This window comes from Oculina patagonica, chromosome 9, assembly GCF_052425735.1.
Source record: "Oculina patagonica isolate OP01 chromosome 9, crgOcupat, whole genome shotgun sequence".
NCBI classification, from domain to species: Eukaryota; Metazoa; Cnidaria; class Anthozoa; order Scleractinia; family Oculinidae; genus Oculina; species Oculina patagonica.
In genome coordinates, this window is record NC_135766.1 from 18,359,286 (window position 1) to 18,383,814 (window position 24,529).

General features: G+C 38.5%; 1 protein-coding gene across 1 annotated transcript; it reads left to right on the forward strand.

Moving 5' to 3' along the window:
- Positions 1-377: 377 nt before the first annotated feature.
- On the forward strand, positions 378-13,843 carry LOC144665001 (uncharacterized). The gene is made up of 9 exons (XM_078526189.1): positions 378-409; positions 1,211-1,282; positions 4,751-4,822; positions 5,993-6,064; positions 10,258-10,329; positions 11,563-11,634; positions 11,846-11,917; positions 12,935-13,006; positions 13,768-13,843. The coding sequence occupies exons 2-9, from the start codon at positions 1,263-1,265 to the stop codon at positions 13,841-13,843; spliced, it is 528 nt and encodes a 175-aa protein (XP_078382315.1). The 5' UTR covers positions 378-409; positions 1,211-1,262.
- The last annotated feature ends 10,686 nt before the right edge of the window (positions 13,844-24,529 follow it).

Here is a 24,529-nt window from a genome sequence, read left to right on the forward strand (position 1 = left end):
CACAGACCGCTCACTTCACAGAACAAATCGCAGATCGAAGCCCGTCTACTAGAACTCTCCAGCAGCGCGCCAGCCCTGTGGCATTTTAAAACGAAGGAGCAAATCTCCGAAATCAAGCAGCTCATTCAAGATTCCGTTAAATCCGCGTCCAGAGATATTGCTAGAGAAGCCGCTTGTGCTGCTGCCGAAGTTATGCAGTCACAAGTCCCGTCTTCGTCGCCTTCTTCATCACTGCAAGTTGTGAATCCAACTAACCCCGGAGGTGTTGACATTTTACGCCCACAAGAACAACATCGAACTTGGCAGAGTCTTCAACTAATAAATGATGGGCCGCTTTCACTAGCACCTTGCTGTTACGGAGCTCCATTTCAGGACGTCCCGGCGAGCTACGTTAAAGAAATCCACACTGGTAAAGTTTCACTTGACAATACCCCCTAGTGAATTATTTTCCTATTCACATTCACCACCTGCTTGAAATGTTTTCATGGTAAGGAGAAATTGCATGCTGATTACACCTCGGAGTGGAAGGATTTGTTTGTTAATTATCAATTTGTTTGTGATTCGTCTTGGGGAATACACTGCGTGTATTTTTGGGGATGAAGTGCTCCCAAACAGGTCATCCTTTGCCCCATAGACTCACGTGTTTCTGTTATTCTGGGGCATTGAGCCCCAATCCAGCTTTCTAACATTGTTACCATAGCAACTAGGTAAAAATCTTATAGGATAAGGACCTCTTTCATGGGGATCTTGACCCCTTGGAGAGGGTTGGGGGATTATCACCCCCTGGCTGGAGAGGATTGTGACCTCTCCTTTAGCTCCCTAACTCTGATAGGATAAGGACCTCTCTAGTGGGGGATTGTGAACCCCCCAGAGAGGGTGTTGAGAGGATTGTTGACCTCTCCTTTAGCTCCCTAACTCTGATAGGATAAGGACCTCTCTAGTGGGGGATTGTGAACCCCCCAGAGAGGGTGTTCCCCCTTGCCAGAGAAGATTATGACCTCTCGGTGCCATGTAGTGTTAGTTCAGTCCTGACCTGTATATGCATTTTGGAGCACTTGATCCTCAACCCCCTTTATCCCACAAACTTGGTAGTGTGTGTCTTTTTCTTGGTCCTGGGTTGGGAACATTAACATAAAATTTTCATCTTTAATTAAAAGTTGCGAGAGTTGTTATCTGGATTCAATTGTACATTTCTTTTTTTCTGTCCAAGGTTACTAAGCGACAACCCTTTACAATACTTGCCTGCAGGAATTTTTTATGATATGACTTACCTAAGGTCGCTGTAAGTAAGACGAATCAGTATTCTTGTTCCTATTTCTTAAAGAATAAATTGTGCCATGAAGTATAGTTTACCTTTTCTCACGACGTTAGAACTGATGTTCAGCTAAGAGAATAGAATTTAGGGAGTCGGAACCGAAGCAAAACCCACAAAAGAAAAGCGAGAATTTATTTATTTTTTTCAGAGGAAAAATACAAGGCTTTAACGGGATTCAAACCCATGATTTCCGCGTCCACAATACCGCTGTGTTGCTTTGTAGGTCCTGATGTCCCGCATATGGAGTAGATGACATAGTGAATAAGACATATATTTGAACTGCGGTGGAAGCATGAAATGAGTTGATTACAATCAACTCTCTTTAAATGGACCTCTCTATAAGGCGGATACCTCCATAAGTGGGACACATGGTGATGTTCTCTTTCGTTTTCCAGTCATTTTACTGTAACCAAACTTTCTATAAGACGGACACCTCTCTACGACGGAAAACGGACACTTTGAAATCATTAACGGACACTTGAGGGGTGCTTTTTATTAGTGAAAATACTTCCAAACTTCGTATCGACCTAAAGTATAGTTAGTCAGCGCTCTTAGATTACGTGTTTACCAAGCCTACTAACCACGAACAATGACGCTTAAACGGATTACTTCTCTACTTACGAGTAAGGGCACCAAAGAGGTCGTTTTTTACTTACAGTATTACATTTGTAGAAACTCTCCACTTTTGCTTTAACAAGCGAATACGGTCCGTTTATTAGTATAGGTAATCACATGATTTCGAGTGCAATTTGGGATAAATAAGCACGAGTAAATTTTTCAAAGACTAACAAAATTGCACAAGCCCGTAGGGCGAGTGCAATTTTTAGTCTTTGAAAAATTTATTAATAATATTCATGAAAAAATTGCGAGAAAATAACAAGCCCAAATCTCGTACAAAAAATATTTATTCAAACTCGGCAAAAAAATCATTCGTTCATTCAAAACAAGGTCAAAGCCCAGACAACGTACAGGCCGGGTTTCTCAATGCTTCAAAAGTTTTTAGCCGAAAAATCTGGCTAAACAGTTCAACAATTTATCCAAATACAAGATTCTGGGTTTTACCTCATCTAGAGATTTTCTTTGCTTCGTACTTGTCGAGCTTTGCTTGAGCGCTTTCGATTCGACCTCCAGCCAAGTGAAGCTGTTTCGCTTTTCTTTTCAACACTTCCTTGGACAATTCTCTGTCCCGTACAGTTCTCTAAGTAAAGTGTCTTTCAAGCGATGTATTCATTATTTTGAGGCTATCTGGTCCATAATCTTTGCCAATTGTTTGTTTTTGAATTCGGCAAATTCGGCGTAAATAAGTTCGCTCAAGCAAAGCGTGAAGCTTAGTCGGCTTGTAGTTTCCATTTCGTCGGCAATTTCCTTCTTAAGAAACCAGTTATTCCTAAACGAGAACCAAAAACCAATGCTTTTCAGTGCTATGGTATTTATAGCTGTCTTCTTGTCCTCTACTGTGCTCAAATCGCCAGCCATTTTTTTCACTCGCATGTCGAAGCAGATCCAAACTTCGCGCCATTCAGATCGCGTGGAAGCGTTTGATTGGCCCCCTGTGGCTGCCTTTGTTTATAAACCAATCAGGATGCCGCGTTTTATTCTTTTTTTGCGCTAAATTTCGTCATTTCTTCACTGAATTTTGTCATTTCTGCATCGAATTTCTTAAAAACTGCATTTCTCTAAGCCAATCAGATTCGAGAAATTTTTCGATGTATATTATTATGTATGTCAAAGGTTTGTTGCATTGTGCAAAGATTTAGCTTTATTCTGGGCTTTATTACCTCAGAATTACTGGTGTCATGTTACCTCGATTCTCTTCAGAGCGGACACCTTTCTAAGACGGACAGTTGCGTCCAGTCCCGTCCCATCCCGAAGTTGTCTGTCTTAGAGAGAGTTCACTGTATCTGTTGCTAGGTATTTGAAAAACATGCAGTTGACAGAGTTGCCTGTGAGAGTTTTCAGTAGGAATGCCCGGCTAGAGGAGCTGTAAGTGAGATTTTTCTTCTTTACTTATCAAGCAATATTAAGGCTATATCTATTCACACCAGGAAAACCCAACTCTTATACTCGTTCTGCCCTGTGATTGGGTTTCTGCCGTTGTTTGACTAATACCTGGTCTAATTAAGTGCTGCACTGTATAAACAGCATTCCTTGTAACGAAATATGGTTCCTGAACACATTTTTACTCAAGTCTCCACTATAGCGGTTTTTTTAAGATGTCAACGGTGATAAAGGAACTGCGAAGTGTTTTAACACTAAACTCTCCTGTTGCAGTTCGTACTCCACGCCGCTCAAAGGGTAACTGCAATTTGATACAAATACTCGTCCCTTAATATTACAGAAGTTACACAAAATGAATGATCTCAACGAGATCTGACACAAAACACATTTTAGTACCGAATGCACTCGATAGTTATTACGAATTGGGTAGGCTGGCTCTTAATGTTTTTCTTGGGTTTATTACAACGTCACAGAAACACTTTGGGAGTAACTGCAGAATACTTTGCTGCACGATCAATATTCTACACAGGTTGCAGCTGGGACCTGAAAATTAAACGAATAAAGAATAACTTTACGGATGAGAAATTATTTTCACTCCGAGGCCCCGCTCCCTCGCGAGTACGCCTTCGCGCTTGCTTCCAGTTCTTTTAGGTTTGTTTTCGCGCGTTCAAAAAACAATTTTCCTCGCACGGGCTTACTTTCGTCTCTCTTATATTCTAATTTTGCAGATCAAATTTTATTGAGAAAATAGAAAAAGACTCAATTAAAAATACAAAAATTTATAGTAGGCTGTGAATAGTCTTAATTCGTCAGGCTGCCGCGCAGTAATTTTTTTCTACACAATGATCGCGGAAGATTTTTACATTTGGGTGTTTTCTAGAGCTGAAGTCGGATAAATACATCTATTGAGAATATTGCACATCAAGACCAAAAACAGTTTAATAAGAAAATTAACGATAAAAAAGTAACTTGACGTTTCGATGACTTCATGTCATCATTATCAAAAGTGAAATGTGAAAAAAAAATAACATACAGGTATATATACGAAAAAAGAAGTGTAAAAAGAAAAAAACAACTTATGTATTTTTTCTTTTCACCATGATATCCACATTACAAATTCCCTGTGGATAGATGTCATAAATGGACGTTAAACATTATTTTATCAGGACCACATAGTCAGCAGCAAAAGCAGCGAATGCCAACAGGGGCCCTTATAAAAAGCGTTAATAGTTGTGAGAATTTGTTGACACAAATGTTCGAATTGAAGTACACTGCAATATATTGTACCTGTTCTACCCTGTGAATAATTTTTGTTGTCAAAGCAACCCTGGCTACAGTATTCACATTGTAATTTTTGATTTTCAAATACAAGAAAGGTTTTGATGTATCATATTGGTTTACATGTAATTAACAGTTAGTTGTGATTATTTTTGTTAGAGATTTGCAAGAAAACCAGTTGACGGAGTTGCCTGAGGAAATTTTCAGTAAAAATACCCTTCTTGAAAGACTGTGAGTGAAACGTTACAAGTGACAAGTTTAAACTGGCGGACTAACTATAATTACGTGCCCACCGTGTAGAGATATTGCGTTTCGTAACACTGCACGTGCCCTGGCCTGTGCCGTTTTAATCACCAGTTACTTGCTTACTTTGATTTCAGCCAATCAAATTCATATTTTGTAACAATTTAAGTACAAAGACTGTCTGTATGTTACTCATGGAAGTCTGCGGTTGTGTGTAACCTTTGCGATTAAAACGTTTAAACAGGGGAACCCATCGAGAATATAGTTCAAAACCACTTAAAGATAGCACCGTTGAACGTATTTTAGTATTTAAACGGTAGATATAGGCATATTTTTATCCCCTAAAAATTTTTTATCTGTTCGGATTTCCTAGCTGAAAGTCTAGTGATTCGAAAGTTATAGGGATCAAAACTTACCTTTTCGAAAAACGTCCAGCCAGAGAAGGGCTCCCGAAAATTCTAGGTGACCTTTTTAGAGTAAAAATCCGTTAAAAATGAACAATTATACCATTTTTTAGATATTCGAAAATCCTAGGAAAGGCAGGCAAGCAAAAAAAATTACAATGAATGTTCCGAAAATTCTAGATCTCAAATCGTCTTCCGAACAGATATTTTAACGAAATATTCCGTTGGGTGCCCCTGGTTTAAAGCTGTTCTTGTTCTTGTGTGTTATTACACATCAATTTCGCTACACAGCATTACGTTAATATGTTTTTGATAACTTGTGTTTTGCTCTCACTGTCTTTCTATTAGCCTGTGTATGTGATTATTTACAGTTTTTATGGCATAAAATGAACTTTACATTTATAATACGTGGTCTTTTGGTCGGCATTTCTTATAAATTGTTAAAAATGCAAGAAAAAAGAATAAAAATTGTTCTAGCGCTTCTTCAACGCTGTGATATTTTGTAAATCGCCAACAGTTTAGGGCTTTTTCCGAGGAAATTTTAGACAGTTGTATCTCGATAACTCGAATCCTCAATTACTCGAATCTCCCGCCATTACGAACCTTATTTTCGATTTTTTTCTAAAAGTCATTTTCTTACTAATTTAACCCTCGATCGACATTTCGAACCCGCTATAACTCAAACCTCTTTTGTTCCCCTTGAGGATTCGAGTTATAGAGATTTATCTGCATTTGTTTTTTTTCACGTTCGTAGGTACTTGAGGAAAAATAATTTAAAACACTTACCTACAGGCATTTTTAACCATCTAGTCAACCTAAAAAGGCTGTAAGTAAGACGAATCCCTTTTGGGGGGGGGGGGGGGGGGTGTCCATCATCCCTTACCCCTTGTTTAACGAATTTGATGTACATCCTAGGGTTAATAAACTAAGACAATCGCAATTTATATCACAAGATTCTCACGCTAGCTACAAAATTATAAACAATTGATCATGACGTAAAAATACTCATTTCTAAAAACATATATTGTCCTTCAATGTCCGATTTGGAATTCATTGTAATATTGTATAAATTGATTCTACCCCAACATTGATTTTCGTTGTCAAAGCATTTCTGGTTACAGAATTTGCACTGAAATCTCTGATTTTGAATGACTAAATGAAAACTTTTTTTAAGGTGTCGAAACCTTTCAAATATGTGAGACAGGTTTTGAACGTATCTTATCGTTTAAGGAGGCTCATAACGTTTCAAGCAATTTCCAGCCTTTATACTTTGATGGCTCAGTACTACAAATATATTTCAGTTGGTGCAACAATAATAATATCAAACAAATGTCCAATTATTGCTAAACAAGTTGTAGTCATTTTCACTACGTCACTGGTAACCATAGCGACAGTAGTTACCCTTAATTTTAGATTAAAGTGCTGATAACTCAAAAACAAGCTGGGTTAATCCCCATTTTTATGATGAAAGAATGATTGCTATGTTAAGATATAACTTTTGGCAAAGCTTAAAAATATTCTGTTCTGTGGGTTTAGAGCCACCTTAATTTTTCAAAAATTTAAGGTGGCTCTGAGCCCACAGAACAGAATTTTTTAAACTTTGCCAAAAGTTGTATCTTAACATGCTGATCATTATTCCATTATAAAAATGGGGGTAACCGAGCTCGTTTTTGAGTTATTAGCACTTAAAGCAAAAATTAAGGGTGTTTTTAACAGGTTATACCGTTGCAATGATAACGGGTAATGTCAAAAAAATAATTGTAACTTGTTCATCAGTGATTGGGCATCTGTTTAATACTAAATTGTTGTATCAACTTAAAAAGAGTCGTAGGATTGATTTGTCAAAGTTGAGGTGCTGAAAATTCAGGAAACAGTGTTTTAAGCCACCTTAAGAAGTAATTAACGGATGTTTGTGATTATGTATGTTAGATATTTGGAAGACAACCAGTTGACGGACTTGCCTGAGTCAGTTTTCAGTGAAAATACCCGGCTTGATAGGCTGTTAGTGGAAAATTACAAGTTACAAGTTTAAGCTGGGCGACTATAGACTTACTAGTATTACCTGACTAGTATAAACGTTAATATGTTTTGATAACCTAGGCAATGGCTCATTGCCTTTTTACATGGTTATATACATCTTTGATAAGGCTCCTAATTAAGCATCCTTTAATATAAAATGATCATGAAATTTTATTTTCTTTGGTAAACAAGAGTTCTGTCATGTGATACCATTCAAAAAAGGGACCCCATTTGTTACAAATTGTTAAAAATGAGGAGAAAAAAGGCTAATAATTGTTCTTGCGTTTATTTGAAATTGTGATATGTTTTCAATCGCCAAGATTTTAGGCCTTTTCTCGAGCACACATATACAGTTGAATCCAGATAACACGAATATTCGCAAACTCGAACCTTCGGCAATTTCTCGAAATTTTTTTTCGATTGTCAACTAGGCCATTGCCTTACAAATTTTAGCCTCGAAAACTCGTATCCCAGATAAATCGAACCTCTTTCGATTTCCCTTGAAGCTTCGAGTTATCAGGATTTAACTGTAATTTTTTTTTACTTTTGTAGGTACTTGACCAAAAACCATTTGCAACACTTACCTGAAAGAATTTTTTTAATAATCTAACTAACCTAAGAGAACTGTAAGTAAGACGAATTCATCATTTCTCGTTCGGTTAAAAAATCCTTTATATATATTGTCTGTTAGAAAATGTAATGTGGCATAAAATATACTTAAAAGCACATTTAACTACTATAAAGTTGTTATTGTTCTCTTTAACAAAAGATGGTTCATTTCCGCCACAATCATGTTTTCAATAAAACCAACGTATTGTTTTTTTAAATACTTAAAAATACTTAAAAACTGAATTTCAACCAACGAAATAGAAGTCAGGCCTGGCTAAACTGAAATTGAACCTTCAAAACGAACATATTTTCTTTGAGCGGAAAGAATAACCGAATTATTCTTCACAAAAAAATGTCAAAATTAATTGTTTTAAAGGAGCTGTGTCACACTGAGTATTTTAAGTCTATTTTCTGATTGCTTTCAAAATGTAAAAAGCCTCAAAATAATAGTTTTCTAATGTAAAAAAAAAAAACAATGTTAGAGTAATAAAAATCCTAAAATAAACAAGGATGGTTTTGACTGACAACGATTAAGAAGGATAACGAACAACAAACTTGAAAGAAATTGAGATGCATTGTCCACGACGTGCTTTTTTAACCCGGTATTCTCTCGGTTCGTTGATTAACAGAACAAAAATTAAAGCAGTGTCAATTTCTGTTTCAATGCTGCAATTTCTTTTTTTTTGTGGTTTGTGAACTTTTACGTTCCGTTGTTTTGGTTCAAGTTTAGTTTTTTTGGAAAGAGAACTTGATATAAAGGATTTTGACAAAGACGAACTGTAATAAAAAAGTGTCTGAATTTCTTAATAAAGTCGAATAAAACATCAACAATTATATTCAAATAGTCTGCAATGTCAAAGAAAGCAAAAAATACGTTTTCGTGTTTGATTCTTTGTCGCAAAATTAATTGAAATTTCGTAGCTTACTCAAACTATGACGTCCCACCCGTTAATGTATTTCACCGCACACTAATGAGATTTTATCGCAAAAAAGGACGAAATCATTCCTACCATACTGCGGCTTACAGTATGAAACAGGTCCTAAAACGTCCTTTATGATTTCTGTCGTTTGTATCACGTAATTTATTTTCGGTTTTCCTAAACATTTTTAGCTGAAATCACGAGTCACGGTCATCAAAGTGAGCAGATCAAATGCCATTTTAGACTCGGAATTAACGGATTGTGGCCATATTTGAGATTTCTCCATTTGCCACAAGCTCAGTTTTTGCTCAATCAAGCGTCACGCATAACCCCTGTACCACCCTGATGAAACGTTCGATCATCAAACGTGGGCTACCTGTGCTTCAGTTTTAAGTTTATTACAAGTAATGCATACTTTGCTTTATTTAATGAGATCATTAATGAGACTGGCTTTTAGGCTTCTAGCGAAGCTCCATACCTAAGAAAATTTGGTAAACCCAACATGCTTAAAAAAATGGTCTCAGTGAACGACCATCCACCCACCCGTCGGCGCGGACATACGCTGGGGATAGGGTAGTGGAGTCACAAGACAAAGTTTGTTGCGCGGTTGTCTCTGTGTGAGTTGAATTGAATACGAAGGAAAGTCAGCAAGAAATATATTTCAAGTAATGTCTCGAATCGAACTTGTCGGTAACGTGAAGTAAGGGACAGACTCAAATGTTATGTGACCAATGTTGATGAATTGCTAAGCCTAATTTAATGACCTTTTTCGGGAATTCTGTGCTGCTTTTTAGCTTTTTGCCTGCATTTACATTCGTCCTCTTTACTTGTATATGTGTCACGTGTACATTTTCTATCCTTTTCAATATAAGTCTAGTAAACTTTTGAGCTAATTTTCTTAAAACCATAAGTTGATTTTCTTTTTTGTGAGTTTCTTTTGCGTGTGCTGCGAACATACTTTGTTGTGCCTTAAGTTGGCCAGTTTTAACGTGAGTGATTGTCTACTATATAAATGACATTTTTGCCGCCTATTTACTAAAATGCAAACACTATTGTAAAGTCCATCTTCGCTTCTAGGCTTGCATTTATCTACATATTGTTTTTTTTTTCTTTTTTTTTGGAATATCCACTAGCGCATGCAGTTTGGAATTTCTATCATTAGAAACATCAAATGATAACTACATTGTCAAAACCCAGCATGTTAAGTTTTCGAATACAAGACGGTTGAGATCGAGAGTTTTGCGATCGAATAAGTTGAAGATTTATTGTTTTGTACTTGACTTTCGCCGAATTAAATCAAATATATTGCAGTGTGTTGTACCTTTTCTGCCCCGTGATCGTTTTTTTGTTGTTGTTAAACAATCCTATCAAGGTTAACGTGCCCGCACTGCACAAATAATTGGGATAGATTACAAACTCATGCTATATTTTCATATGTTATAAACATTTGATTGTTATTATTTGTCGCTAGGTATTTGGAAAACAACCAGTTTACGGAGTTGCCTGCGGGAGTTTTCAGTAGGAATACCCAACTAGATGAGCTGTTAGTAGGATTCTTCTTTTTTATTTATCAGACAAAAGTAAAGGGCTTGCCAAACGGAAACGCAAGTGGACGCAAGTTTGCAACTTGCGTTTACTTGCGTCTCTATTTGGCCAGAACTTGCGTGCACTTGCGTTGACTTGCGACGACTTGCGTTCACTTTGGTCGAGATCAAATTTGCACGCAAGTCGACGCAAGTTTTTCACCGTTTGGTCACCCAACGCAAGTCAACGCAAGTTTTGCTGCTTACTTCAAATACTGAATTGCAGCGCGCGCAGTAGCATTTAAATAATGGTTTCTTTGACAACTTGTGTGCACTTGCGAGTCCGTTTGGCCACCCAACGCAAGTTTGTACGCAAGTTGAACTTGCGACTACTTGCGTCCACGTGCGTTACCGTTTTGCCAAGGCTTAAGCCTATTCACACGGGGAATATGTAAAGCCCTGGCCAAACGGTAACGCAAGTGGACGCAAGTAGTCGCACGTTGAAGTTACGTAAAGACTTGCGTTGGGTGGCCAAACGGACTCGCAAGGTAAGTCCCAAGTGCACGCAAGTTTGCAAAAAACCATTTTAAATGCTACAGTATTTGAAGTAAACTGCAAAACGTGCGTTGACATAAGTGAAAATTTGATCTCGACCAAAGTGAACGCAAGTCAACACCAGTGCGCGCAAGTCCTGGCCAAACGGAGACGCAAGTTTAACTTTCGCCTACTTGTGTTGCCGTTTGGCCAGGGCTTAACAGATTAAATGGGAAATATAGAGAAGAATAAAATTGCCGTACACACGAAGGGAGACGGTCGTCGTGTTCGCCGTTTTCTGTGAAGTTGGAACTTCCTTTCCATGGCGACATCAGTTGACATGTGCACATTTATTTTCCTACTGTGTTTTCAAATAAAAAAACGTGTAATATAAAAGATCTCAAATAAAAAAATCACTTAAATCGAAAATCCAACCTGGTTGAAGATCAATTGTGTTCTACTGACATTTCATTTTCAGAAATCACTAAAAATCACTAGAGGCCTAACACGCTTCATAATACTGAGGGTAAATAAAGTTTTCAGTCATTTTCATTGCAATGTACTCAGTACTTGCTGCTTTGTGATTGATTTGCGTTGTCAAAGCGATACTGGTTACAATACTCTAAATTTCCGATGCACAAATATTTAAGACAATTCCTGAACGCATCTTATCGCCTTTTATTTAATTGACGAGTTTCTTTTTTATTATTTGTTGCCAGGTATTTACAAGGTAACCAGTTGACGGGATTGCCACAAGAAGTTTTCAGTAATAATATCTTGCTTTATAAGCTGTAAGTTGGAGTATTCTCCTTTACTTTCGAGACAGTATTTACAGACATCAGTTAATTTGAGGGGAGGGGGGGGGGGTTGATGCAAAAATGCGAAATATCGGTCTACATGACGAAAAAAGGGCATGTAATATCTAATTAAAAATGCAGGAGGTTCTAAACGAGTCCTATCATTTTAAATGTAATACATTGTTGTTGTGATTATTTGCTGAAGGTTCATGTCCGACAACAATTTTACAGACTTGCGCGTGGGGTATTTTAGCAGCAATACTTGGCTATTGTACCTGTAAGTAAGCCTAAGGAAAGTATTAAAGCCGTTTTGCCCTGTTATTTATCTTCTAGCCTTGTCTGAGTAAACCTGGATATACTAGCTACCAATAAATGTTTTGATATTATCTTTACTCCATTCTAAAAAATCAAGATAATCCAAATACATAATTCGTTTACATCTCTCTTCCCCCGGTTGCACCCGGGCGTCCACCTACTCCCGTGATGATGCGACATAAGTGAAGAATAGAAAGAGAGATCGAAGGAAGGAGCACTACGCTCCATTCCTTTTTCCCGCCATCTGCTAACTTCAATCCAACCATGCGTTACCTCGAAAGGTGGTATCTTTACGCGCCCATGTAAGATAATGCAAAATAAACATTGCAAAGTAGTAAGCTAGAACGTCATTTAAACCGAACAAGTTTAGCCGCACGTGCTGTAAAATGCTATTTTCCAAATAACCGCATTTGTGAGCCGTTAGAGGAATAACAAGTAAAGGGAAAAATAGGCAAACTCACCAAAAAATACTAAAGAGAGTTAAAACATGGCGTTGAAGATCAAACTGGAAAAAAATATTGTACTTAGCATGCGAACTACCACTTTATCTAAATTATAGACGTGCAAAACTTTTCATATGAAAATGAGTTTCATTTACATGAAAATGAAAAAGAGAGTTAGTGCAAATTTTCGTATGATTTGATTCGCATGAAAATTATGATTTAACAACTTTTAGGCTGTGTAGCTTAAGCGAAAGAGAAAGCTTTTTGTGTTTGCTATTGAACGCTTTTTCTTTTGGAGTTTACATTTTAAATAACTCCAAGCCCTTCTTTTGTCAACATTGTTATGATTCGGAGCACCCGTTAAATTGAAGGAATTTGAAGTTAATTGTCAGTTTGCATCCTTAAGTGATACTGTTTTCATGCTATCGTTTTGCTACATGATTATTGCAGTTCTCTAGGAAACTTTATTTTGAAGTTAGTTCCATGTACTTGTCTTTATATTATTTTTATTATTCTTTTTGAAATTTCGTTTGAAGATTCTTGGACAATAGCCAATTGGAACATTTACCTACGGGAGTTTTCAGTAATTTAACCAACCTATTTTCTCTGTAAGTACGACTTATCATAAACCTAATTGATGTATTTCTTAGGGGATATGCAGTGCTATAAATTGTAGCTCTGTTAGTTATTGTGTTCAAACTAATATGTCATCTCATTCTTGTATCATGTAAACGTGCGCAACACGTAAATCGCGGACTTGTTAGTCAAACGGGTCACGAGATAACAACCAAACTTTTTTGGCTGACAGATTTACCAAATTTTCTTAGTTATGGGGTCCCACTACCTACAAGGAAACCAACATAGAACTTGCAAGTTAGGGGCTGTTCACATGATACCAGAATGACATTCATTCCAGAACGAATTCATTTCATCTCTATATATTTCTCTGCATCTGTTAACATGATACCGAGACGAAATTTCGTTCCCGGCTTAGTCATTCAGGAATAACTTCATTTCGGTTTTTATCTCAAACGGAATTTTCGTTGTGGTTTGGCATCTCATTCTGGGATCATGTAAACTGGGAACTAACTCCGTTCCGGGAACAACCACAACCGCACACCGCCTAGTCTGCGGTGAATGATACATTCGTATTTCTCTCATGGTTTTTTTAGATGTCTTGCTCAAACACACAAACAACAAACAGTGAACAAGCCCATCCCGTAACACCTTTCAGTACATGCCGCGTAAGCCTTTAAACTTATGAAGGACAGCCTTTTCTCGAAACGGTAGTATAGATAGCACAATTTGTGAACTTATCTTATACTATAACATAGAGTTAATAAACAGTTTTTGTATTCTTTGTTTTCAGAAATTTACAAAACAACCAATTGAAGGAGTTGTCTTCGGACATTTTTAATAGCAATATAAGGCTTGCAGGACTGTAGGGTTTGGTTCTCTTCGCCTTTATTTACCGGGCAATTTAATTTTATTGAGGGAGAAGGAAGACAAAAACTATGCTGCGAACCAGCCTGACGCACAATGATTTTCGCGTGATTGTAGAACACTGTCGTTAAAAGATAACATCACGCGTATTGATCAGCACGTTGTATTTATAAAGTTTGAGACTGAAAATATTTATTTTTTTGGTTTAGCTTGCCTGGTTAGCTCAATTGGTAGAGCGCCGGACTGCTGTGCGGGAGGTCGTGGGTTCGAACCCAAGACCGGACCAGCACTCAGGGTCTTTAAATAACTGAGAAGAATGTGCTGCCTTTGTAATTACATCTGCAAATGGTTAGACATTCTAGTCTTCTCGGAAAAGGACGATAAACCGTAGGTGCCATCTCCTGTATCTTCAGTCTTATAACAGGGGACGTTAAAGAACCCACACACTATGCGCAACGAGTAGGGCACGAAGCTCCCGGTGTTGTGGTCTGGTGTGTAAAGCGCATTTGACGTATGGAAAACGCGCTATATAAATTCATTATCATTATTCATTATTATTCATTAAAATAGAAAATAGAGTTTCGTGCGAGTACTTAAGAATTTCGACAATATTGTTGGTTATCGTAATTGGTTGAGGATGCTGTTGGTACATTTTGTAAACACTTCTTGGTTTCTCCATGTATTAATTATAAAAGTCAATTATACCAAAGATTGCTCCTCTTGTCTACTGAATATGGTAACCCAGCAAAACGACCGCATTACACTTGTCAAAAAGCTACCATAAGAATTTACCGAAGGTACATTTTTTCTTGGGGTTTTATAATAGCAATACGCGTGCAGAGCGCGGCCCAGCGTGGCGTGGATACCATATTTTAGAAAAGTTAAAAACGTTCCTTGTCACCTCTGAAAGAAGAGAAGGAACCATTTTGGCGTCACAGCAACCTAACAGAACACTTAAACAGCAGACTGTCGGCATTTTTATTCCTGCCAATTTTTAGCTATTCACTTCCACACTAGCCTCCCACGCAGTCGTTCTTAGGGGCGATCGTGTTTCACTCCTCCCCACGAACGCCTGCTTAACCGAGGCCAACATTTCTGTCCCATTGTTTTACTCGCCAGACAAGCTACCAATGACCATTGAGGTATTGTCTGTCGGTGAACAATCAAAATGATCGCGGAGATGCGGCATGCGGGCTTGAAGTATTTCACTTTAGTTATGCATGTTACGATGGTTAAAACACCGGAAAAAAATATCGATTGGAATAATTCAAGTGCTTTTTAAGCAACGCTTTGATTAAGTCATCTGCTGGAAGGGTTAGAAGATTTGAGAAAAGTGCACTTGATCTTCCTCGCCTACATGTAGTCCAATCGACAATCTGTGAGAACATCAACAAAATACCAACACAGCGGATCAGCACTGCTTCAAAGAAGAGATCTCTAGTATTTCCGAGTCAATAAATGGAAGGGTAAAACAACAATGAACCGGCCAAGTTAACAAACCCGTAGAGCTTAGAAATAGTGACCACAATATTATTCACCGCACGGCCGGTGAATTTTTTTTTCCATTCGGTGATACTTGCCCTTGGACGATTCTCAAGGTTGACTGTTGTGTTAAAAGGCTAGCTTTGTATTTTTCCCGTCGATAGTTTGACGGTCCTTCGTTTTAAGGGTTGCGAAAAATACTTTTCCTTCAAGGAAACGCATTTAAAGTGATAAATGAACCACACACAAATATTATTTTCTCGAACGGCAAAATCCCAACGGAGCTAACGAATCGGTGAGACTGTCAAACAGCAAAGGACAAGTTTAATATAAAGTAAGCTATTAACCGTAGCCAGCAAATTAAGAAATTGCTTTCATCTGAATGAATTTAAGCGAAACATCCTAAAAGTCAAATCACACGGTGCTAACAGCTCTCTCGTTCCGCGAAGAGCGTCTTGTAGTCAAGGTCAAGGTCAACCCTCTGGATTTTGGTAGGTAAAATCTAATTCGCTAAGCGGCGAAAAGGAATGTTGGCCTTAGTTAAGCAGGCGTTCGTGGGGAGGAGTGAAACACGATCGCCCCTAAGAACGACTGCGTGGGAGGCTACTTCCACACGGACTTGTCGAAATAAACGGCTGCTGCAAATCGTTTTCATACAGTCTGGATTTCTATCATTTGAGGCATCAGATGAAAAGTGTTTTGCAAAACCCCAACGTGCACGATGAATGTTCTCACATACAAGAAGGACAATTCGAAAACCAACGGTCAAACAAGTCTAAAAAAGCAGGTGGAAGATTATTTTGTACTCGACATTTGATTAACTCAATGCACAATGTATTTTTCCTGTTCTACTTTGTGATTGGTTTCCTTTGTCAAAGCAACCACGATCACTTTCTGCTGCATTTATCTGTTGCTAGGAACTTGCAAGACAATCAGTTGACGGAGTTGCCTGAGACAGTTTTCAGCAGGAACACCATGCTTAAAGACCTGTACGTGACATTTTTTCTTTTATTTACCGGACAACATTACCGGTAAGCCGGAGAGCCAAAATTTTAATCTTATACTCAATCTACCCCGTGACTCGTTTGTAGTCGTTGACTGAGCAACACTGTGTATAGTGGATGTATGTCAAAACGCATCACCGGATATATATCCGAAATTTTCGGACATCCCTTAGTGACTGAGATTAGAGCTTCTCGATCCAGTAACAAGTGACAAAGGGAGTGAGAGCTCCGGGAAATAGACTGATAGACTGCTTGAAGCCAGAGATGATATACTGTCAATAACAAATCGTTTCTCATATCCTACAAGATTAGGCCGAGACCCAGTCGCCGTATGGGCGACGGCGACAGGCGATGCCATTACGGGGATTTGGGCGACAGGAGCGACTGGGAATGGACCAGGCAATACAGTTGTGGAACATGACATGGGAACACGGACACAAGGAACAAACCAACACTAGAGCGCTTAGGGTGACTAGGCGAGGGTGGGCTTTGGGCGATTTTGGGCCCAGAATAGGCCTAAGATTCATGAAAAAGTCATCAACGAAAGCCTCAAAGCTTGTTTTTATTACTTAAATTGTATATATTATTTATATTATTCTTTATATTTGAAAAAAGCAACCCTTTTGTTTATTAATGTTCTATGCGGCGATTACTTTCCTTTAAAACACAGGCATATCTTAACACATTCAACAAAATATCTGGTCTTAGTCTCTCTTGTCGTTATTCCTGTAGTCGCTTGTCCAATAACCCCTTGGAAGGATTGCCTTCGGGGATTTTCAGTACAAATAGTATGCTGGCAATTCTGTAAGTAATAACTAGCCCTGCCCATTGTGCCCACTGGCACGTAGGGCAGCAACAAAGGTCCTCCACTGCTGTCTGTCTTTGGCCAGCTGTTGGATGGTGTTCCAGCTTTGGTTTAAGCCCCTCAATTATGTCTCTACCTCAATTCTGTCTCTACTCTACTGTACTATAACGTTCTCGTATAATTGGACGTCTTCAAGTTGAGGGGAGGGGGGAGGGGGCTTATTTTAAAACGCATGAGGGAAAATGGATGTAACGATTTTCAACGGAATTTAGCAAGTAATGTGCAAAATTTACATCAAGCAATGGTCACAAAACGTTCTTTTCAATATTTAAAAACCCCACGAGTAAAAGAAAGGCATTACATTGTTTCTAATATACTACTTATAATCTTATTATTATATACTACAGTATGGGGCCCAGTTCTCGGCCACTTCAGACGTAAACTTGTATTTCTTTCCTCAGAATAACCAAAGAAACTTGAAGTTTCTCCCAGAGCTAGCTTCATCATACAGCTTATTTGTGTAAAGCTATCGACCGGTCAATATTTGATTTGCCCGACCAATAATAAAAATAAAAGCTCCATTTCTTCATTTCCATGGGCCCAATTCTCGGCCACCCGGGCCCAGTTCTCGGCCACAAAAAAGCTTGTACGTAATTTTCTGTATAAAAAGGCTCAATTAATTTTCTTAGTCATAAAATCACTCTGTATCTTATTTATGTTCTATGGATCCCAAATTATTTGTATGAGGCTTTGTTTTCTTTAGAAAAGAAGGTTTTTGCCGCGCCTAGGTGTAGGTTCTGGCAAAACCGCAGAATTGCGTTGTGTGAGCAATGCATTTATATGGTTTATTTTGCAGTGAAAAGGTCCTGAAAGAGTTAGGTGTTGTAGAAATAATGTACAAGACAAGAGTCAGCTTAAAACTTAGAGATTTAATTGAACTTTATTTTAAAAACATTTATTTCTTTCATTCTGGCTGCAGCAGATGAAATTATATTAACACCAAAGCGCTAAGCTGTGATAGCGAGCAGGGTGGCCGAGAACTGGAAAATACGCAAAAGTCACACGAAAAATTTTGCAGTAAATAAAGACCAAAAAAATACAGTTAAACGAAAAGTTAACTTAAGCAGAAAGCTAAATTATTATACGTTTCACATGCCAAAGAATTAGCTCGTTTGGAAGGGGCTTTCGGATAAAATACGAATTTAACTACATCTATGAATTTAAAGAAGCAGTAAACAAACAAGTTTTCGGGGAAATAAATTCACCTACCTCCGCGTAAACTCGACGTCTGAGCTTTTTATAGCAAGTTGAGGGATCAAAATCAAGATACTTAGTGCACAAGAATCATGTTATCGTTTGATGAAAATAACTTTTTCTTTTAATTCAACTGGGACGTGAAAAAACGCGTTGAACACAAAGTGGTCGAGAACTGGTCCCGGCCGAGAACTGGGCCCCATACTGTACTTATATCTTATATCATAATTTAGCAAAATAGTAAATGGTTTGAACCCAGGAATTCCAGTAGTTCGGTTTGTGTGATGGTTCGAATGAGAGTAATTATAAAATAACTGTTGTTGAATAGAACACAAACTCTACTGGGACTATGTTGAATGCTTCAACTACAGTACCAACTATTTTCAATGACTTTAGAAAGATAAAAACTTGGTACAGAAGCCTAGAGCATACGCTTCTCAACAGACGTCAACAGCTTCCGGCACCTAATAGGTGACTTATTCAAGGCGTATGCAAAACAGACGAATGTGCCTCAAACATGACATGTAATTTGTGTTGGTCCTGATTAACATAAATTTATATTTTGCCGACACGTATCAGAAAACTGGGGCGAGGGTAGTGCGTGAGGCCTCACGGTTTGGCGGTTTGAAAAGTGTCCGTTGAGAAAGTTGCGACATTCTACGGTCAGCCTTCCTCGGCTTCACACTACGTATACGTTGTTTAGATTTTTCCTTTCCCCTATTTTTTCCCATCATGGATGAAGAGAGCGTTCGAAAGGTCATCGCAGAAAACAACCAAGGTCTTCTTACTCAGATCCAAGATCTTGTTAAAACATCAATTTCGGATCTCAAGCTTACAATGAGACCATTGCTTCACACCAAATGTCAGAAATCAAAAGGTTAAAGCGTGATCCTGATCATCATTTGAACAAAAAGAGCAACGAGGAGCAGTTCAATGCCAGCAAAGCAATTAAAGATGCTGTCGAGGACGCGCAGACCGCCCTTGATAATAAACATTTGCAAAAGACCAAGGAAGCGCTCGACAAAGGTATGGAGTTGTTGAGGGAACGCTAGAAGTTAATTTTATTGGCAGACAAATTGCCTTACCGTTGGAAAACTGTGGTTGAGTATAAGCATCATGATCTTGCGGACGATGAAGTGGACGAGAAAAAGATCTACAGGGCAGAGTCTAGAGCAGCTAAATCTACCAAGCGGTTCGTTTCTCGCTCAGCTCAGCAAAGAAGATTTGTAACGCCTGTCACCGCTGCGACACCGCAACTTTCCGCCTCACAGTTGCCCAATTTATTTTCGCGTGTGTGCCCTCAGATGCACAAGATTTCTTGAGTTTACTGTTTTACCGTTCGGCCTCAGTTCTGCACCTTTTCTGTTTACTAACTTACTTAAGCCTTTAGTCAAGAAATGGAGGTCAGAGTCGAAAGCGATTATTGTGTTTTTGGATGATCGCCTCGGGGTCGCGGCTGACGAGAGCAAAGCGAAAATTGAAAGTTTACAAGTTCATGTTGATTTGCTTCAATCTGGCTTTCTCCCCCAACGAAGCTAAATGCATTTGGGAGCCAACGCAGATTATTACATGGCCTGGGGCCGTTTTAAACACGGAAACGTCTGAAATTTCTGCTACTAAGAAGCGTGTTACTTCTTTACAAAAAGATTTGTCGTCTCTTTTGGCTACTTCTTGAATTTGTCTTCCAGTTCGTAAGATTGCTAGTGTTTGCGGGAAGATTATTTCCCTTGGCAACTGCGTTGGCAATGTCTCCTGTCCAGGAATCTGTTTGCTGTCATCAACTCTACGCCATCTTGGAATGCTTCCGTTTACCTCTTCAGACGCCTTGGCTTAGCTCAATTTCTGGTCATCCAATGTGGCAAGCCTAAATGGGATTCCTATGTGGCCTGTTAGCAGTAAACCTTTGAAGATTGTCTATTCTGATGCCTCTGGCTCTGCTTGTGTTAGTTTTTTTGAATTCGAGGGCAAGATCTTCCATCAAAACTGGTCAGATTTCGAGAAAGCCTAGAGTTCTACGTACAGAGAGTTGTTAGCTGTTTCTTTGTCCTTGAAGGCGTTTATCTTTGAAAGCACAGTCAGTCACCTGGTTTACTGACAACCAGACTACTTCGGCAGCTAGTTCTGGTGTGTCAGAAAGAAACCTTCAGCGCCACGGTCGATGGGCTACTGCCACAGCAAAGAACATTTATGTTAAAGATTCTCTCGCCAGTAGACTTGAAGTATCTAAATCATTGTCTCTATGAGCTCAAGCCCTTTCTTTTACTTTCTATCTTGGGCTTGGCTGACCAACGCGCCATGCCTTATAGCGGTTTTGTGTGTTTGGTTGTGTAGTGAAGGCAAAATATGTAATTTGTGTTGGTCCTGATTAACATAAATTAATATTTTGCCGACACGTATCAAAAAACTAGGGCGAGGGTAGTGCGTGAGGCCTCACGGTTAGGTCGTTTGAAAAGTGTCCGTTGAGAAAATCGTGACATTCTACGGTCAGCCTTCCTCGGCTTCACACTACGTTGTTTAGATTATTTCATCTGTTTATTTACTTGTTACTTTGTTTCTTTTGTAAAATTGTTGTAAACCTTAAAACCCCAAAGGTGGCGCCATTAGGCCTTTCTCGATTATGCTAGTAAAACTGGCATTTAATGCTACTAGAAATTCTCCAATAAAGCCAAAAAAATGCTAAAATAATGCCTGATTTCTTTAAAAAATGCCACATGAATTCCAAAGAATGCTTTGTTTTAGTTCAAACAAAACGTACTATATGCTCATATCAACAACAGGTGATACTGTAGTGTACTGTAGTGATCGATCTCTTGCTATAGATGATGGAACTGGTACCCGGTCTATCTTGCAAGTTCGTGGCCGACGCCATCTTCGCTGAAGATGGTTGTGAAACTTTAAGATTATTTATCCTTTTGAGTGCTGAAATCTGGATTACAGTCATGAAAAATGACAGAAAAATGCTAGCAATTCTTTTTCAAGAAAAAACGAAAAAAATGCTCGTTTTCCCAAAAAATGCCGAACAAAATGCTAGCATAATCGAGAAAGGCCTAGGCGCCATAGCATTGGTTTGGAGTGTCTGACCAACATAAACGCAGTCGCAATCGTTACACTTGACCTTATATACAATTTCTCTGGTATCCTCTTTCTCGATCCTGTCTTTTGGTTTTTTCAGTATGTTCGAGATGGTACGTATAGGTTTATGGGCGACCTTGATGTTGAAGCCACGAAGAACGTTTGCGATTCTTTCAGAAAAACCTTTGGCGTAAGGGAGGATAACAGGACCACGATGGTCGATATCATTTGTTTCTTGTTGTCTACTCGGTTGGCGCAGATTGTGAATAAAATTTGCAGGGTAGTTGTTAGTGGCGAGGGCTTTCGCTACTCGCTTAGTTTCCGTGATACTTCCTCCTCGGTGGAAGGAATGTTCCTCGCGCGATCCATGAGAGTGCGAGCGACCGAGTGTTTATGCTGGGGATGGTGGTATGATTTGAAATCCAGGTAACGATCGGTGTTAGTAGCTTTCCTGTAGACAGACACGGTGATCGAGCCATCTTCTTGTCTGGTTGTTTTGGTGTCAAGAAAGGCAATGGAAACTTCTGATTCTACCTCGATTGTAAATTTGATGTGAGGGTTGATGGAATTTAGATGTGAGTGGAATTCATCTACGCGTTCCCTTTTTACACATACGTGGCTGTCAAATGATATTGACCATCGTGGCCTTGTTATCCTCCCTTACGCCAAAGGTTTTTCCGAAAGAATCGCAAACGTTCTTCGTGGCTTCAACATCAAGGTCGCCCATAAACCTATACGTACCATCTCGAACATACTGAAAAAACCAAAAGACAGGATCGAGAAAGAGGATACCAGAGGAATTGTATAAAAGATCAAGTGTAACGATTGCGACTGTGTTTATGTTGGTCAGACATCACGCGCGCTTAAAACACGTATGAAAGAACACGCAAAGGCCATCGCAACGTTGGATAAAAACTCTTTGTTGGCAAAACACCATATGCTTAACGACCATCAAATAGATTTGGAGAGCGTCGAAATTGTTGACAGGTCAACGGTGTGGAAACAACGACTTATTCTTGAAGCTTGGCATTCTGTGCGAGATAGGAACGCTATAAACGAACACATAGCGCTACTTAACGTTTACAATAGCATTAAGAATTCATAGACTCATTAAGAATGCTCTAGAGACTTTTGTTGCACTCGGAAAGTTTATTTAGTTTTTATCACACATTCGTTACATATTTTAACAGGACGCCGTTGAACTCGCATTTTTATCTTGCTGAAGAAGGCAACAGTAGTGGCCGAAACCTCCAAAACAATATTTTTAGCCAGTGTCAACTTATTAATTCGAATTAATAATATCACTTCTTCCGTTTAAAATGGGCAGTCAGTTTCAACGAAACTGACTTATGACATCATCGATTGACAAAAACTTTTCACTTGACTATGAAGAAGAAATTCCAGCTCAGTTTATCGAAACTTCAGTCACCGTAAACAGCTCTTCTTGAAACTACTCTCATCCAGACCATCACACTATACCATCTGATCGTAACCTATCGAGAATGCTTTGAATATATGATAAATTTCAAGCAATGTTTGATTCGTAGTACTGTACTTATTTTTTTCTCGATATTCGATTAACTCAATATACAAATGCTGCAATGTATTTTTCCTGTTCTACTTTGTGATTGGTTTCTTTTGTTAAAGCAACCACGATTTCTTCCTGCTACATTTATCTGTTGCTAGGTACTTGCAAGGCACTCAGTTGACGGAGTTGCCTGAGACAGTTTTCAGCAAGAACACCAGGCTTCACGACCTGTACGTGACATTTTTTTCTTTTATTTACCGGACAACATTTCAGATAAGCCGGAGAGCCAAAATTTTAATCTTATACTCAATCTGCCCTGTAATTCGATTTTAGTCGTTGGTTGAGCAACCCTGGGCATAGTGGATGGGCTGTAACATCACAGAATTTAAAATATGTACGACAGTTTCAAATCTTATCTTCACTGTAAATTGGGAGCAAGGTGAAACGTGAGTGGACACTTTCCCGTGACAAGAATAGAATGGAGTAAAGTATGTAAAAGAATTCATATACTATGAACTGCGGAAGAGATGTCAAGTAAAGATGTTATCTTCGCAGTGAATTTGCATTAACATACGTATTCAAAAAGAGCTAAACGTTATATTGCTACGTCCCGATCTGGACGAATGACGAACTGGAATACCCAAAGCAGACATTCATACACGCAAATTCACTGTAGTGGAAATGTGCTGGTGGTAATTTATACACACACATCACCGGATATATTTCCGAAATTTTCGGACATCCCTTACTGACTGGGATTAGTCGATCCGGCAACCGAGTGACCAAGGAAATGAGAGCTCTGGGAAATAGACCGCTTATAGCCGGTGATGATATAATGTCAATAACAAATGGTTTCTCAGATCCTAAGAGATTCATGAAAAAGTCATCAACGAAAGCCTCAAAGTTTGTTTTTATTATTTTATTATCTTAGGAAAGTCATCCCTTTTGTTTATTCATGTTCTGCTCTTTCCTTTAAAACACAGGCATACCTCAATACACTTAAAAAATACTTTGGTTGCAATCTTAACCTCTTTTGTCATTAATCTTGTAGTCGCTTGTCCAATAACCCCTTGAAAGGATTGCCTCCGGAGATTTTCAGTACAAATAGTATGCTGGTATCTTTGTAAGTAAGAAGCTTTCTCGTGTAATTAAACGTCACCAAGCAATAGAGAAGATGAATTACTGATTTGGATGAATTGTAAATTGTCGCAAATTTTGATTTTCACTCCGTTATAAGTGTTTTTAACTACATGTGTTTGATACAAAAGACGATAAGTAAAAGGACTAATAGAAGTGAGGCAATTAAAAATAGGTCAGCATTGCATGCATGTATGCTTAGTATAAAATAGCATAAAAACGCAACCCTAAAAAATGGAATGCAACACGTTTCATATAAACAACGTGGATTTTTAACTATGGGGTAGGTGACTATTTTAAAACGCGTTAGGGAAAATAGATTTGACGATTATGAACGACATTTAGGTTTGTGTAAAATTTACATGAAGCAATGGTTACATCTGGCAATATTCACAAAACGTTCTTT

Coding starts and splice junctions, on each gene's coding strand:
- LOC144665001 (XM_078526189.1), top strand. CDS start 1,263: ATGACTTACCTAAGGTCGCT. Junction 1,283..4,750: donor ATGACTTACCTAAGGTCGCT/GTAAGTAAGACG, acceptor TATTTTTGTTAG/AGATTTGCAAGAAAACCAGT. Junction 4,823..5,992: donor AATACCCTTCTTGAAAGACT/GTGAGTGAAACG, acceptor TCACGTTCGTAG/GTACTTGAGGAAAAATAATT.